Genomic DNA, 17,554 nt, shown 5'->3' on the forward strand with positions numbered 1-17,554 from the left:
AATCGAACCTGAGGAGGGGGCTGTTGGAACCTCCAATCTATGGCCAGTTGGTCAGAAGCACAAGTGACAATCCCGGCTGATGACTAGTGTCTGAAGTGTGTGTGTGTGTGTGTGTGTGTGTGTGTGTGTGTGTGTGTACTAGTATCTTGTGGACTGAACCCTTAACCTATGGGATCTGATGTTATCTCTGGATAGGTAGTGTCAGAATTGAGTTAGGTTGTCAGACACTAGCTGGTGCCAGAGACTTGCTTGTTGTTGTGCTCCTCCCCCCCCCCCCACATTTGGTGACCAGAAATGTCAGGGGTGTAGTGTTCTGTGTGAGTAGTAAAGGAGGCTCGTAGGGAAGAAAGAAGCATACTGTAGAAAAGAGCTGGGTTTTCCCTACACAGGTGGAAAACTGAGTATTTCCATTTTACTCCATTTTCGGTTTATTATGGGGCTGGGAATTTAAAAAACTCACATTTGTGTCTATAAGCACTACAATGCTTTTTCCCCCCTTTTCAAATGACTAAATCTTAAAAAGAGCAGGAGTTTTATCTTTAGACTGCTATTTGCATATAGATACTTGATTTTTTAATCATTTATGTGTAGCTTTTGTTCTGGTTAATTTGTGATGTTACATGTTTAGAATTTTTTTGCAAAGCCTCACTTCTTGAACTTGCCATGTACTTAATGGTTCACCACTGGACGGTAGCTAAAGGATGTGGCGTGCGGGCACGCTGTTGTATTTATGTTGCTGATGTTCATGACAGCACTCCAGCTCCCAGGTGTGACCGGATACCTCGCTCACCCTCCTCTGGTTCTTTCCCCAAGAAATGACGATCATGTTTAGCATAGAAAGCTTCTTTTTTTTTTTTTTTTTTTTTTTTGTGGAAAGTAAAGGGCTCTCCAGGTTGACTCCAGGTTGGCATTTGACAATCAACCAAGGAATTCTGATCAGCAGATACTGTGTTGGAACAGAAATTCTTCTTGTGCACCTTTGCCCCCCAGCCTCTCCAGTGTGCACGAAGGAGCTTCACTTGGGATCAACAGAAAACGAAATGCATTTGGAGATGTGGAAGGTGCTTTTATTCAAGAGGCACAAGTGGTGCAGTCTCACCCTGCCTCCCCTAAATTTATAAAATCAAAACCACCCCGATGTAGATGAACATAACGCTGGGATGGCAGGAAGGACCATGCTTAAGGCAATATGCCATTTTTTTGGTCATTTGAGATGAGAACCCTATAAACATGCCTTTTTAAGGAGGTGGTGTACTGAGGGCTCAGAGTCACAGAAGCCCGGGTGTGAATCTGGATTCCCCACTTACTCGATGGGTGCCTTTGAGCAAGTTTCTTAACACACCTGAGGCTCATTTTCCTCATGTCACTGACTCACAGATTGGGTGTGAGGATTAAATGAGACAAGGCACACAGTGTGCTCAGCACAGCCCTGCATAATGAGTTCTTTCCTGGGCCTGCGATTCTAAGTCTGTCTCTGTTGCTGATGACCCCTGTGACCCAGAGAAAGCCTATTTACTCGGCTGGCTCAGGGTTGTCAAACAGAGGTATTATCGGCCCTTAGAGGTGATGTAAAGAACAGGTCAGATACGCTTTGTGAAATATGGACAAGCACCAGGTGACATGAACAAGCAGGGGCTGACATTTCCTCTAAGTCAGCGATCGCCAACTGAATGGGGGTGCCTTATGGTGAGAGTCCCATTGTGAGGGCCCCCTAGTCAGATCTAGGTCCATATGGAAATCAGTAGCCACATTTCAGGCTACTGGGAGAACAGGAAGTCATGGTTAACCAAAGCCTGTCATGTGTCAGTAGCTTTATGTTGCCTCATTGAATCCTCAGAGCCATCCTGCCAAGGATGTGCGCTTATTCTCTTCTCTCCACCCATTTTACAGGCGCAGAAACAAATGTAGTGAGGCAAGTACTTCCTGTGGAAAGAGTTGGAGAAATCCCGTTTAAATTCCAGTTTGGCCACTTAACTAGCTCTGTGACGTTGAGCAAGTTATATCTGAGGCCAGTTTCCTTCTTGGAAATGGTGAGAGTAAAAGTATCTTACCTCATAGGACTGTTGAGAGCATTACATGAGATAATGTAGGCTAAGCCCCTGGCATGTAGTAAGCCTGTGATAAATTATCATTAACCTCAATATTGTTGAGATTTGGTGGGATGGGTTTTTGACTAAAACAGAGTTTTGGAAAATTATATTTTGTTTTGTTCAAACACCCGATTTGAAGACACAGTGGACTGGCCCTCCATGTAAAGAGGATCACTGACTTACAGAAATTACTGAATCTGGGGGAAGGAGGAGGGTAGAGATTAAAAAACAAAAGGAGAATTATCTGGGCATCTATTTAATCTGGATGTTAGTTGGATTTATTTATTCTGTTAAAGGCAATTCATCTTACCTCTTAGAATAGGAGGAATTATTGATGCTGCAGGAATTACTGGGCCAGATTTTTGAGATACGAGTGGAAATGAGGTCCTTAGAAAATGAATTTTCAAAGACTCTCACAGGAGGATGGGATATGGAAAAAGGTTTTGTTTGTGTGGAGTTATATTTCTCAGGTTCCAATGTCCTATTACCCTCAACCCAGTCCTGGAAGAGGGGCAGCTGGGAGTTCAGCAGAGTCAGAAACAGGGCCAGTGTCCAGAGCTTCAGTTCCATGTTGCAACTGGGTGTGGTTCAGCATTCAGGCCAGAGTAAAGTCTGTTAGTCCAGGTGTGCAGCCCAACAGGGCAGCGCACCATGGGGCACAGGAGAGTGCAGCCCCCTGCAGCCGGAGTCCCCACAGGGCCTGGTGCTGGGAGAGAGCCCTTACTTTGGAAGTTTATATAGTTAGATTTTGAGCTCTTGCAGTGGCTATGCCCATCCTGGCCACTGACTCCCTTGCAGGTGTGATTGAAGGGCAAGCACTGGACACCTTCCCAGGTCACTCAGACCTTACTGGGCATGCGTCTAAATGGCCTCTCCTGTCCCAGCCCCCATCGATCAGCAGGGAGCAGACTTCAAAAGTGTTGAATAAAGCTGTATCAACGGCATGCCTATGTTAGCTGGTCTCCTCTTTCACTCCTTTCTTGTTAGATAATAACCTGGTTACTACAATGGCATCATTATAACTGAGCTTAACTCTGATGAATAGTGAAAAAATGCCTGATAAAGGGAACTGATAGGAACCTTGTTCTTTAGTTTGCCATTGGAAGAGTTGGTCCTGGGCCCATTTGGTGCCAGGCACTGAGGTAGTCCTGCTTCAATGTAAGGAAGATTGTCTTATAGTTTGGGGTGACATGGGTGGGATGTGGCGTAGAAAGCTTCCCATCAACAGGTTTCTAAGCAGGTAAGAGATGATTAATGACATGCCATAGGTGGGATGTGGCACCGGGTGGGAGGCTGGCCTTGAGTAGTGGTGAAAAAGCCATATTTTGCACAAAGTCCAAGTCAAGAACAATGAAATTATAGACAGGTCACATTTTTAAATATTAAAAATGGGGGTAGGGGAAAGTAACCTTATAAAATAGAAACACGCCAATAACTAAATGACTTTTAGCCACTAAACTGTTTGTGTCAGGTCAGGGTTTATGTGAAAATTGACAATATGGAAATGGCTTTGTAATCTTTCATTCTGATATTTGATGCCAGGAGAACTCTATAAACCAGATGGGCCACTTTTGATCCTTTGCTGAGAGTTTTCTATCTGGACTAAAATAATACAATGTCATCTCCAATTTTTAGATTTTATTACTTGGTGATATATTCTTTTCCATTACAAATTGAGATTAAATATTCATAAGGAGAGAGGAAGCTTTATAATGTGAAGCAAAGACATCTAAATTATTGTATTAGTTTAATGTTCTGCAGTTACACCTAAAGATTTTAGGTTCCTTATCAAAATAAAAATGAATCTTACTCAAGAGTTTATTAGCCAGTTTGGGAAAATTATATTGAAGTCATACATTCTGTCAGGATATTCCTACTTGAAAAGTATTGTATTTAAAATAATTTATAGATGTGATTAAATATTGATTCACATATTCAGAATCATGCAGGAGGACTAAAATCTGATTTATATATCAGGTTTTTAACATAGTCAACAGGGAAGGGAAGAATAGCTCTTGCTATGTAGTCACCATTATGATAGGCATTTTCACATCCACAGTTCCATTGAGAACTCTGCCCCCCAGTGTTGGAAGATCCTGGATCCTGGACTCTCATCCTGATAGCCTCGGGTGGAATCAAAGTTTTGCTTCTTAGTGATCACATGATTTTTGTCTGGATGCTTAATTTCTCTGAGCCTCTGTTCTCATCCAAAAAAAAAAAAAAAAAAAGAAAAAAAAAAAAGAAAAAGAAAGATAATAATCCTCTAAGGCAGATAGGAGGTTAAAATAAGCCAGTGCAGGTAACGTGCTCAGCACAGTGCTTGCCAGTACGCGCCAGTGAATTTTAATTATTAGTACTGTTTCATAGATGAGGAAGTCTTAAAAAGAGCTGGGCAGCATTAGATTAAAAGGTGCTTTGTTGAGGCAAAAGATCTCTTCCTGGAGAAATAGTGTTTCTCTCACCTTTTCCTGTAAAAACTGGATGCAGATCCCTCCCTCTAAGTCTCTCTCCATCTCAGGGAGCTTACATTCTATTGGGGGAGGGAGGACAAGACAGTACAAAATATTTAAAAAGCAGGACAATTATTTATAGTGACAAATGCTGTAAAAGACAGTAACAAAGACAGCTGACTTAGCTTGGGTCGTCAGGGGAGTCTCTGAGGAGGTGAGTTGAAGTCTGAATATTGCCAGGAGCTAGACAGCCACTGAAGGTCTGGTTATGTTCCTGCTGGAAACAAAGGGAACAGTGAGTAAACAAGAAAGGATCTCAGTGGCAGACAGACAACCACAGTATGGTGATTACCAGAGGGAAAGTGGGGTGGGGAGGAAGAAGAGGCTAAAGGGGTGATAAGAAATAAATAAACAAAAGGAAGGACTTGAGCATGGCCTATGAAGAGAAAGCAGGCCTGTGAACATTGAGTGGTGAGGGGAGAATGGAGGGAGCTGTAGTTGAGGTGGGCTGGAAGCCGGTCATTCAGAGCCTGATAGCCATGATAGAGTGTGGACCCTATATAATAAAAGCGTAGTATACAAATTGTCCCCTCAACCGGGAGTTCATCCAGGAATTCAACCAGGGGGTGGGGCTGACCAGGGTAAGGGAGGGAGGCTCCAGGCCAGCAGCGATAGCAAATTTTGTGCACTGGGCCTCTAGTCCTATCTAATAAAAGAGTAATATGCAGATTGACCATCACTCCAACACACAAGATGGCTGCCCCCATGTGGTCAAAGATCCTGCCCCCATGTGGACACAAGATGGCTGCCACAAGATGGCCAGCAGGGGAGGGCAGTTAGGAGGGACCAGGCCTGCAAAGGAGGGCAGTTGTGGGCGATCAGGCCAGCAGGGGAGGGCACTTGGGAGTGACCAGGCCTGCAAGGGAGGGCAGTTGGGGGCGATCAAGCCAGCAGGGGAGGGCAGTTAGGGGTGACCAGGCCCACAGAGGAGGGAAGTTGGGGGTGGCCAGGCCTGAAGGGAAGGGCAGTTAGGGGGGACCCAGGCCTGCAGGGGAGAGAAGTTGGGGGCGATCAAGCCTGCAGGGGAGGGCAGTTAGGGGTGACCAGGCCTGCAGGGGAGGGCAGTTAGGGGTGACCAGACCTGAAGGGGAGGGCAGTTAGGGGCAAGCAGGCTGGCAGGGGAGCAGTTAGGCATCAATCAGGCTGGCAGGGGAGTGGTTAGGCGGTGATCAGGCTGACAGGCAGAAGTGGTTAGGGGCAATCAGGAAGGCAGGCAAGCAAGTAGTTGGGAGCCAACAGTCCTGGATTGTGAGAGGGATGTCCGACTGCCCGTTTAGGCCCGATTCCACAAGCATCGGGCCTAAACGGGCAGTTGGACATCCCTCATGTGGTCCCAGATTGGAGAGGTTGCAGGCTGGGCTGAGGGACACCCCCCCACACACACACCCAATACACCGGGTGAATTTCGTGCACCGGGCCTCTAGTTTTATTATAAAAGCAATGGATACTATTAGAATGTTGAAGCAGGGCGGAGGTATATTCTTATTCCACCTTTTATCTATATCATAAAAGGCCTGTGGTCGTAACGCCGTAACGGTGTCATGACCAAATGAGCGGTGTCTCTCTCGGCAGGCGGGGTCGGGTGCCGGCAGCGTCCACAGAGTGTGCAATTCATCAGCAGCATCTGCAGAGTGTGCAAGGCATTGTGGGGTGACGGACATGGCCCTGATGGCAGGCTAGGCCTAGGGGACCCTACATGTGCATGATTTAATCATGTGCTGAGCCTCTAGTTCATATATAAATGAAAAGATTTGAAGACAGTTTTATGTAAGCCAACTTAATAAAAATATTAGAATGGTGGGTGTGAGTGGAGAGGGGTCAATTGGAAAAACAAGCAAACAAACAAAGGGGACATCTGTAATACTTTCAACAATAAAGAAAAAAATAGAATCAAAAGAAAAATGAGGGCCCTAACTGGTTTGGCTCAGTGGATAGAGTGTCGGCCTACGGACTGAAGGGTCCCAGGTTCGACGCTGGTCAAGAGCATGTACCTTGGTTGCAAGCACATCCCCTGTAGGGGGGTAGTGTGCAGGAGGCAGCTGATCGATGTTTCTCTCTCATCGATGTTTCTAACTCTCTATCCTTCTCCCTTCCTCTCTGAAACCAATAAAAAAATATTTAAAAAAGGGGGGAAATGAGGTTTTTAAAGTAAACTTGTTGCAAATCTTTTTATCAAAAGATGAGTGGTCTTATCATGTAAACTTCAGCATCTGAAATGACCCCCTTTCTAAGCTCCTCCTGACTAACTCGGATTCTTCAGGGCTCATTTTAAGTCTCACCTCACTGTTAGTGTTTCCACATCATTCATTTATTTTTATCTTTCATTCTTTATTCTTTCCTTGTTTTGTTCTTTCATTCCCTATGGCAACCCTTCATATCCTGACCTTTTCAACCACACTTTCAAGAATGGTAACTACTGGGCAGACGCAGTGTAATTCCCAAATTCAAATTTATCAACCTGGCATTCAAAAGCAGTCAATTGATTGGTTCTACAATCTATCAGCTTTGAGCACCTATTGTGTGCCAGATTCTGCACTAGACAGTAAGGATAGAAATGTAGGTAAGTCACTTCTGTTCCCTGTCTCTGAACACTTCATTATCTAATGCAGTAGACCTGTAAGCTGATGATTGATGAGTTGACTGATAGATTCATTCATTCAGTAGACATTTACTGCATGCCTTCTATGTACCAGGCATTGTTCTTCTAGAGCATACAACTTGAATAAGATGGACCCACCCTATGCCTTTTCTTCATCACATAATAAAATGAAGCTGGTTCATGGTTTGTCAGTTCAAAAAGCTTTTAAGCCAAGTCTGTGAAGGTGGATCCACTTAATGTTTGTTCTACTTTTCAGGCATCGTTGTGTGATAAGTGGTGCAAATTTAGTCCCTTTAAGCCCCATCTCCTGGGGGTTGAGTTCAAGCACTGGAACTTTATTTGAAAGGACTGTATTGATTGGGCTTTGATTTGGTCTTTCTTTACCAAACAGAGATACTATATAATAGTTTGGCCTCACTCGTAAGACTTTTTCTTTTTTTTAAAAAAAATTTCACTTTATAGGTCTCTCTCTCTGCCCCCATTTTCCTCCTTCTATTTCAAGCTGTTCTGCTTAAAAAGATTAAAGTGGTATGAGAGAGGGGGGAAAAGAGGGGAAGAAAAGTCAACTGTCGCACTGTGAACATAATTGATTCAATAAATAACGTCTTTCAATTCCCCAGGCAAACCTCAAAGTCTTCACTTATGTCAATTAGTGTTCCTCTCTATAAGTGGTGGGTTCCTAATTTAGACGGATGGGGAGAGTTCACAGAGCTTGCTTCCTAAGGAAGGAGTGTGCTTTTCTGGTTTTAAAGACATAATGTCTTGATTTAGGTGCCCGCTCTGCAAAAAGAAGCTTGAAGCAGAATTAACGTGTCTGTTTCTCACCTTCTTGAAAACAGAAGGAAGACATTCAATTATTGTCCAAGGGTTTGTTGAAACAACAACAACAACAAAGGAAAATGGAGAGGAAAATCTGCTAGACTAGATGATACAGGGACTTTATCTTGTTTGTTCACCATTTATTGCCAGTGCACATAGTAGGTGCACAATAAATATTTGCTGGCTGGATCTCTTAAATGCATGAGAGAAGAAAGGATAATAATTCAGGTCTGAGATTAAATTTCATTCCAGGGGTTGTTTCACCACCTGCCCCATCCCTCTCCTTTCCCCCCTAATTCTTTCAAAGGAGAGTAGCTCTAAAGTATAAGATTGTTGTATATACTGTATCTTCATACATGAATCTCATCAATTTCCAGACCGGCAGGGTTGAAAGGGATCTTGGAAGTGATGTCAAGCTGCCATTTATAAATTCTAGTAAATGGAATCGTTGTGTTTTAGAACCACGTGAGGTGTGTTATAAATCTACAGATTCCAGGCCCCAACACTGGAAGTTGTGGCTGAGTCCATTTGGATAGGACTTGGGTATCACTATTTGTATTTGTGGGCTCTTAGGAATTCCTGTGAGCAGCTGGGTGTGCATAGTACTATCTAGTCAGCCTTGCTATTCCCTGAGCTCTGTGGTTTAACTTACTTCTTGGGAAAGGTGACTAGCCCAGGAGAATAATTGGCAGACAGTGACCCAGGTGTCCTGACTGATGGCAGTGCCCCAGGTCCTACAGTTTGCTGCTTTGTTTACCCAACACACTATGCTCCTTAGCATTCTGCCAAGACCTTTTAATTAATGCTTCTTCCTTCCAAGACAGTGATAATATTTGTGGTGATGATCAGCCAGAATCTGGAGGACCTTCTGAATTGTTTACAGAAATGTTACATTTTGTTGAATGTACTTTGGTACTAAATATGATGTTTTATTGTCTTCTCTGGAGATGCATCCCTCTCCCATGGCTCAGAATAAACCCCAAATAGGAAGCCACTTCTTTTCTCTTGTAGTCCCTCTGAGAATCATCAGGGCAGTTGTTACTTAAATTCCCATTAAATCAAAGTCATCTTGTGAAGAGCTGGGAACCTGTATTTTAAGTATGTTTTTATTAAATTTTTAGAGAGAGGTAGAAACATCGATCGGCTGCCTCCTGCATGCCCCCTGCTGGGGATTGAGTCTGCAACCCAGGCAGGCATGTGTCCTGACTGGGAATCAAACTGGTGATCTCTTGGTGCATGGGACTATGCTCAATTCACTGAGCTATACCAGCTGGGCAGGAACCTGTATTTTAAATTAGCTTTGATCATTAGTATTCCCTGAGAACTGTGTTCCATGTCCCTGGATCCAGCTTTGACTTCCTTAAGACCCTAGCCCATAAATATATCATAATCCTGTCTTCCCATCTGACGATTTATCTTCTGGTCTTCAGAACTTGTCCTTGAAGGAAGAAAGAGGGAATATCTGCTTTCCTGTTTCTTCCAGGGGACTTGAATGGCTGAGGTGGGTGGGTAGGCAGTTGAAATGTACAGTAGTGGAGTGAGCATTGTGAGAAGGTTAGGAGGTGGCCCCTGAAACAGAGGAGAATGCCTGGGTTCTTTCCTGCTCTATTACTTAATAGCTGTGTAACTTTGGGCAAATTACTTAAACCTCTTTGAGTTTCTGTTGCCTCACCAGTAAGATGGGGTAAGAATGGTACTTGTTCAGAGTTTTGTGTGTATTAAACAAGGTGTCCTAGGTCAGCTGTCAGGACATACTGAGTGATGGAGATCTGGGCGCAGAGGGTTATCGAAGAGGACCTTAAGGGACAACTTGTGAGGAAAGCAGGATTAGGCCGCAGGTGACATTGAACTGTGATACAGTTGCAATGAAGGTCTCAGCTGATCCCATGGGGAGCCGGAAATGGGATGCTCCTCAGAGTTGTCCCAAATTGAGGGAAGGGGGCCAGGCCTTTAGATTCCTGTATCCACCAGTCATTGGATGTGGGCTGTCCCTGGGGAGGGGACATGATCTCAGGAAAGGCAGCCCTTTGGCTGAGAGGGTGGCTGTGTGCCGTCAGCAGCCGACAGTGCTGGCAGATGGTAGGGGGGTGCCTGAGTGCCTGAGCGGATGTCCTCAGTGCACCCAGCACCCACTAGCCAGGATAATGCACATAAAACCTTAGCAGTGAATGTAGAACTTTTGTGAGTATTCAATTAATAGTAACAATTGCCATTATTATTCCAGCTCTGGCAATGCCATGTAGTAGCTGGGCCACTTTTAAGAAGTTAACTCCTCTGGACTGTCTTCTTATGTTTAAAATGGAGATCCTAAACTCCCTACTTCTCTGAGTAGTTCTGAGCACACATGGAAATAATGTATGTGAAATTGATGAACAGATTAGAAAAATGTACAGCGTGACTGTGAGCCTACTTTTTGGAAATGAATATAGGGCCATGACTTGGATTCCTTGAAGGGGAGGGTTGTGTTCAATGTAAAAGCTCTTGTCTGTGAAATGTGACATTTTGATTTTTCTTTCTTCTCTCTACAGGGAATTAGAATAATGGAGACACTGCTAAAGGAGCAGTGTGGTGCCCCCTCAGCCGAGTGAAGAACCATCAGTGAGTACCAAAAGCCAAACCAGAATTGGTTATTCAGGCCATGTGTTCATGCTTATAAGCCTGATGTTATGCATCTGCCTCCTTAGGCTATTCATGCTGTACATTTCCCGGTTGTATGCACAGGGGATGGTCTCACAGGTGTTTCATTATCTGTTCTGTATCTTTATTTACTTGGTTCTTTGATTTTCAGAGCACTTTTGTACTACGTGCTGGGTTACAACTGCACTCAAATTGTTTAAACTGCTCAGCGCAATCCAACATGATTACCACTCTCAAGGTGGCATAGATTTGTAGAGACTGGAGCTCAGCATAAGTGGAAGCTTTAATTTTATTCTGAGAACAAGTAAAGGAGGGATTTAGAGTTTCAGAAAGGGACATCTTGACTGGCCAGTGAAAGAAATATATTTTACCAGTCATCAATTGGGGATGGCTGCCTGAAATGCTATGGGGAAGGACTCTGAGGCCTTGAAAATAATTCTCAAGCTCTGGGTCAGAGTGTGTTGATTGATTAGCAATGTCTGTCACAGACACAGGATGGAAGAAAGAGCACTTTTGCAGGAGCACATGCCCCTTCTAGTTTAGGGCAAATAATGTAGGGTTAACAGATAGCAGGGGGATTTCAGAATTACTTACATTTTTCGCCTTGAGATTTTATTGTCTACATCAAGGAGGATGGCCTTCATAGTGGAAAGGGAATAAAAAAGTTATTTAAGAGAGAATCAAAGCCTAAAATAAATGAGTATAGTGGATTTGCATCTAATGACATTTATTGGACTTCGATTTTTAACATCTGAGAAAAGGTAAGACCTTTAAGCAGTGCAAACATTGTCTTGGGTATTTCAAAATTATCTTACATTTCCTTATGTTGGCTTAAAACTGTAGAACACATGGTTTTGTATGAGCAACCTGGTATTCCATACAATAAAGCCTGAGATGAATTAACTAAAGAAGAAGTGAAAGGGGCATTTATATGCAAGTATCTTGGCATTCAGACCATACTGGTCACACCTATGCATGGGAATTTGAGAATTATAAAGTGTTTCTGCTTGTTTGCAGGCTTGACTTCATGTATACTTAACACATATTAATAGATTTATTTATTCCCGGAAAGGGGAAACCAGATCATTTCCTGTAGCACAGGCATGGTGGGTGCACGGCAGGTGCTCAAAAAATGTTGGAATGGAATCTGAATATTGTGTGCTCCCAGATCCACTCTGTTCTTTGAAAAGTTGTAAGAAGATCGTCTCCCTGTGTTTCCAGGCTGACGTTTTTTGTGAAGCTCTCTAAGCCCCTCCAGTGTTCCTGCACTCGGGCACAGATTCTGTCTTACCCCGGAGAGTGGGATGAGGTGTCAGCTCCGTGCTAGATAAGAGAATGAGGGACGAGTATATCTTGGTTTTCAAACTTTAAATTGGTGATTTTGAAACTTGAGTGAATATCAGAATCATCTGGAGGATTTTTTGAAACATGACTCGATGGTTCTACCCCCAGAGTTTCTGATTTAGTAGGTCTGGGTGGAACCTGAAAAGTTGTTTCTGACAAGTTTCTAGGCAGTGCTGCTGCTGCTGGGCCAGGGACCACACTGTGAGAACCATTGCTTGAATGAGTTTGCATCTCTGAATGGAGACAGATTGAAGGGGCTCTGAGAAAGCTATTTATTAGCTGGAATTCAACACTGTTGTCATGTATTCCATCGATTTTAGATTAATCAGAGAAATGACTGCGTGTGGCTTTACTATATCCCAGCCTCTTGCCTTTTCTTTTTTCCTGCTTGAATGTTGACTGGCTCCACACTGGAGCCAAGACTCACACCAACTTGTGTTTTTTATTTAAAGTAGCAGTTGCCAACTGGTGGTCTGTGAGGTCCGCTGATTTAAAGTGTTGCTAGTGCAAATGAGGAAATTAAGCAAGCATTACCTGTTTGTCTTAAATTACCTATTTTTGTTGTTTGTTTTTGTTTTGAGAGCTAAGTGTGAACTCAGGACTTTGTAGTGTTTCTGAAAAGTAACTTATTTTCCTCTCTTAACGGAAGTGGTTGAGGCCTGGATACCACCAGGAGTTCAGTGCAGGACAGTTAAGATTTAATGCACTTAATGAAGTGGAGTTCCTGAAGGATTTACATAATTCAAACTCTCATTATCCATGACTCTCAGAGGAGCAAATGTAAAGTAAGAGATATTATAACCTTCCCACATAAACCCACAATTACATTCACAGTTACTACAAATTAGAGACTGTTGCTAGGCTTTAGGCTTTTTCCAAAGTCAGCTTCATTGAAATATTATCTCTGTAAAACTAAATTGACCAATTTTAAGTGCACAGTGTGGTGAGTTTTGACAGTATCACCAAAAGTATGAGATAGGACATTTTGAGGCTCTGATGTGCTGCAATGTTGTCGGCTGCTTATTGTTTTCTGTTTTTAACCCCATTTTCTTGACTATTTCTACAAAGTTTTTGCAAACTTGAAATGTGGTTGTTTTAATGGAACTCTTTGTTTTCTCAAAATTAGCTTATAGAAAGTGTGAGAATGGTTTAAATGGGAGAACTACTGATTTTATGAGCAGTAAATTGCCACATTAATAGAAAAGGTGTGAAGAATGAGTTCTGTAGCTATAGAGCAGGGATCAAACAACTATAGCTCACAGGCCAAATCCAGCCTGCTGTCTGCTTTTGCAAATAAAGTTTTATTGGCATGCAGCTATGTTCCCGGCTGTGTTTTTGCTACAACTGCAGAGTGAATTGCTGTGACAGACTTCTTACACACTGCAAAGCCTAAAATATTTTCTATCTGGTCTTTTAAGAAAAAGTTTCTGTCCCCTGGGTTAGAGCATGCCCTCTCCTAAATTAACATCAGGTGACCTTGTGGTGGTGGTTTGGCCTTTTTTAATGTAGCATTTGATCACATCTTTCTTCTGTTCCAAAGTTAATAATGTGACAGTTTATGTTCTCTACATTAGCTCTGACATCACCACTTCGGTGATGTTATTTTAAGACATAAAAAAACATTAAAGTGAACACAACAGTGAAGTTAACATACCAGCTACAGCAATCATTAAAATTGCTCATAAAGTTCCAAGGTACGTGCATAGTAGCATAGGTGTATAGGCATCCATGTGGCAGGTAACGTGGTGCTGTGATGTGGCCGTGGTAGGTGCTGTGGCCGTGTGCTTCATTTACCAGCTTTGGACTTTTGCAACTTTTACTTTTTAATAAAAACATTCTGTGGGGTTTGCACAAATATACATAAGGAGACATTATTTTTATATTTCTAAATGGTAAGGAGATATCTGTACTAATAAAAGGGTAATATGCTAATTAGACCAGATAGACCGGACGTCTTCCAGACATCCTTCCGGACAAAGCCACAGTGGCGGGGCCAAGGCAGAGGTGGTTAGGGGTGATCAGGCCAGCAGGGGAGAGCAGTTAGGAGTGATCAGGCCATCAGGGGAGCAGTTAGGGGCATCAGGCAGGCAGGCAGAGGCGGTTAGGGGCAATCAAGCAGGCAGGCAGAGTAGTTAGGGGCAATCAAGCAGGCAGGCAGAATGGTTAGGGGTGATCAGGAAGGCAGGCACGTGAGCAGTTAGGAGCCAGTGGTCCCAGATTGCGAGGGGAATGTCCGACTGCCAGTTTAGGCCCCATCCCCTGAGGGGTCCTGGATTGGAGAGGATGTAGGCTGGGCTGAGGGACCCCCTCCCCCCCCCCGCCACCCCGTGCATGAACTTCATGCACCGGGCCTCTAGTTATTTAATATTTCTATATGATGCCACATTTCAAATTTGCACAATTTACAAGCCTGTTTCTGTTTTGTTTGTTCATTTATTTTGTTCTTGGATTCTACATATAAGTAAATCATATGGTATTTGTCTTTGTCAAAAATCTTGTTCATAATTTACATTCACATAGAATATGACTACATTGTGTGTGGTACCTAGCCCTAAAGATACTCCCCAACGCCCCCTGGCTTATATGTTCAAGTGGGCGTTGGGCAGTTAGAAAGCTTAGCAGGTGATTTTTCTCAAGAGCCAAACTGGAGGTTCATAAATCTCACTAACCAATATGCTTGTGGTGCTGCTGCTGACACATCCATTGGATAGATTTTTGATTTCCTGTCATTTTTGAATAAAACAAATAGCCATGACATATGTTTGTTCTTGCCTCTGGCAGTTGGGAGACCGGGCATGGAGAGGTTCAATAACATAGCAGAATTCTTTCGCATCGGAATGATTAAGACCTCAGTTTCAGCTATATCTTTGAACTAGCTCCTTTAGGTGGTTGGACTTAATAAAATGAGGTGCTTGCTCTGTTCCAAGATCATTAGGAGGCAGAAATGCAATTTCTTCGAAAATTACCCGTAGTAATAGAACTCAAGTGACTCGTGTAAGAGTTGCTTCAGAAAAGAGGGCAAGTAAATATTGATTGGTGAGACATGTTTATGAGGTGATAAAGCCTGTTTGCTTTCTCTTGCAGGGGAGCTGTGTTGTGTCTACCTTTGCTCGAGAATCACTTCTCGGACACAACATATCCAAGACTCAATTTTCAAAATGCAGGTTTAAGGATGCGATATCGGCAGCTTGAAGAAGAGGAGTCTTTTCTGCCAGGACCTGAAATGACACACCTCCCTGGAAGCCAGCCTCAATAGCGGCACTCATGGAGATAAGTCCTTCTAGCTGGATTTTTATGGCATAGACTCTTCACGATTTTACAAATAAAGGGAAAACCCATAGAAGATGATGTTGCCCTTCTTGAGGATGTCCTGCTGATTGCCTGGTGATGGGTTTGAGTAGCCAGGGACAGGCTTGGACACTGGTGTTTGTGCTTTTATGTGATCTGCATCATTGCCCATAGGATTCATGAGAGGATTCTGGGACAAATAAAGGAATCGAACCTGATACCTGATTCACAGGTGGCCTGGAACAGACAGGAATGTACCAGACCTGAGCTGAAGTGAAGGCACATCTGTAGTTATGATGAAGATTCTCAGAAATCGGGAGCATTGGATTTAGACCCATAAGTACTACGTAATTGCCATCATTATCACTTTTATAATGTATCATGTGAGCTGTGTTTTGGTTCGCTGAAAAAACATTGGATGGAGAATGGGGAGGTTATATGTGCATAATCTTGGCTCCTACTAGTTCATTCTGAGATGTGGAACAGCCATAACCTCTGTTTTCACTGGGCAAGTGAGGATAATCGGACACAGATCTTACTACTTACTACCTGTGGGTTGTGATGATTAATCAAGGTATTTAGTTTGAAAAGTACGGGTTTGGGAGTCAGAGGGACAGACCTTGGTTTGACTCCAAGCGCTACCACACACTAGCTCACTAGAACACAATTTTAAACCTTTATGAAGCCCAATTTTTAAAAATTTGTAAAATGGGATGATAGAATTAACTTTGTGAAGTTGTTGGACCAATTTGGATCACATAGATATGAAGTGCCTAGCATTCCTGGTACACAGGAGAAGTCTATTAAATAGAAGCCATTCTTATTATGCGAAACTATTTAGAAAATGTACTTTTCAAATGTAATGTAAAGTAGTATTACTGCTTGAAAATTAGATGACAGTAGTTTGCATTTTCCATGATTGGAAGCCAAACTATAAATGGATACTACTAACCGAACACTTGAAGAGAGGCAAAATTTGGAATTCATCTTAACATAAAAATTGGTCCATTAGTGGAAAGTTGTGGGGAAATTGTTTTATTTTTTTAATATTTGAAATATTTCCTACTTAGCGCACTGATGAATTTCAAAGCAATTGTATTCTTCTTTTTATACAAGCCTGCCACTGTGAGCCTCATCTTATTGTATTGGAACTATTTGTGCTGCCTAAGTTTTGTCTCGGGATAATTTCTTCTCATTTCCTTAGTGGTTTATTCTCTAATTGTGTTTGAAGGAAAATAAGTGGTAGGAACCAGAACACACTTTGACCTCCTTTTCCATTTTGTAAATGGCATTTTGTAGGCCTTTGTAATAGTTGCCCACTTCCAAAAATAAGAGGTGATGTGAATTATCACAGAGGTGAGAGGCAAGAAATTTGTGTTTGAAGATTGACATTGAAATAAAGTTAACCCTTTATACTCAATATCTTGCATCCTTTGAAGGCAGGAGTTCTCAACCTTGGCTGTCCATTAGTCTCACCGGGGGAGCTTTGTGCAGTCCTGACACCCTGGTTACACCCCCGACCAGTAAATTGGAATCTCTGTGCAGAACCCAAGCATCAGTGTTTTTTAAAGCTCTCTAGGTGATTCCAATGAGCAGCTAAGGATGAGAACACTATGGTGATTTGCAGACATCTGATTTCTTTCTTACCACCTCTGAAGTAGGAAAGGATCTTTGTAGTAAGAAATGGAAATAGTGAAGCACAGCTGAATTTTTTGCCTGAATTCCTTGCAGCTGGGGTGGCCAGTGCAAATGCCTGCAGCAGGTCCGGCAGGTGATCTGATGAGTGAAGCAGGCTGGCGGCCACTGGGGAGACCCCGTGAGCATGCGCCTGGAGTAAGGTGATCAGCAGCTGCTCGGCTCCAGCACAGTGTTGCCATGTGGCTGGTTTGGCTCGTTCTTCCAATTTTCAATCTTCCAGAAAAAGAGAGACTTGAGGAAAAAAAAAAAGAAATCTGATTTTTACATGTTGGTGACAAATTCAGAATTGTTTAAAACGCTGCGCTGGCCAAACAAAACATGTTTGCTAGTAGTTTCCAGCCTCCGCTTCAAGAGTATAAAGGACCAGCCTAAACATCCCAGCCGACGTTGAATATTTGCATCTCCCTATTCTGGATGTAAGCTGCCTTCTGCCACTCCTCCAAGCCTGCTTCTAGTAGATGTATTTCCCTCCCATTTCCCCAGAACTCTCTGGACTTGTATCAGCCGCTTTCCCTCACTCCTCTTGTCTCCTATGGGCATCCATTGCTTCAGGCCTCACATCTATGGCT

At 43.0% G+C, this 17,554-nt stretch overlaps 1 protein-coding gene across 3 annotated transcripts in view; it reads left to right on the plus strand.

Annotated features, from left to right (window-relative positions):
• PRELID2 (PRELI domain containing 2) overlaps nt 1-17,223 on the plus strand; it is a 90,631-nt gene extending 73,408 nt beyond the window's left edge. Inside the window, exons 6-7 of one of the 3 annotated variants that reach the window (XM_080673052.1) lie at nt 10,547-10,616; nt 15,084-16,706. In XM_080673052.1, the coding sequence (XP_080529178.1) occupies nt 10,547-10,606 (60 nt within the window). In that variant the 3' untranslated portion in view covers nt 10,607-10,616; nt 15,084-16,706. Of the gene's footprint in view, nt 1-10,546; nt 10,617-15,083 lie in introns of all 3 variants that reach the window. The other 2 variants (XM_080673050.1, XM_080673051.1) reach the window with 2 other exon arrangements.
• Nucleotides 17,224-17,554: the final 331 nt, after the last annotated feature.

This window comes from Plecotus auritus, assembly GCF_963455305.1.
Source record: "Plecotus auritus genome assembly, chromosome: 6".
In the NCBI taxonomy this organism is placed as follows: Eukaryota; Metazoa; Chordata; class Mammalia; order Chiroptera; family Vespertilionidae; genus Plecotus; species Plecotus auritus.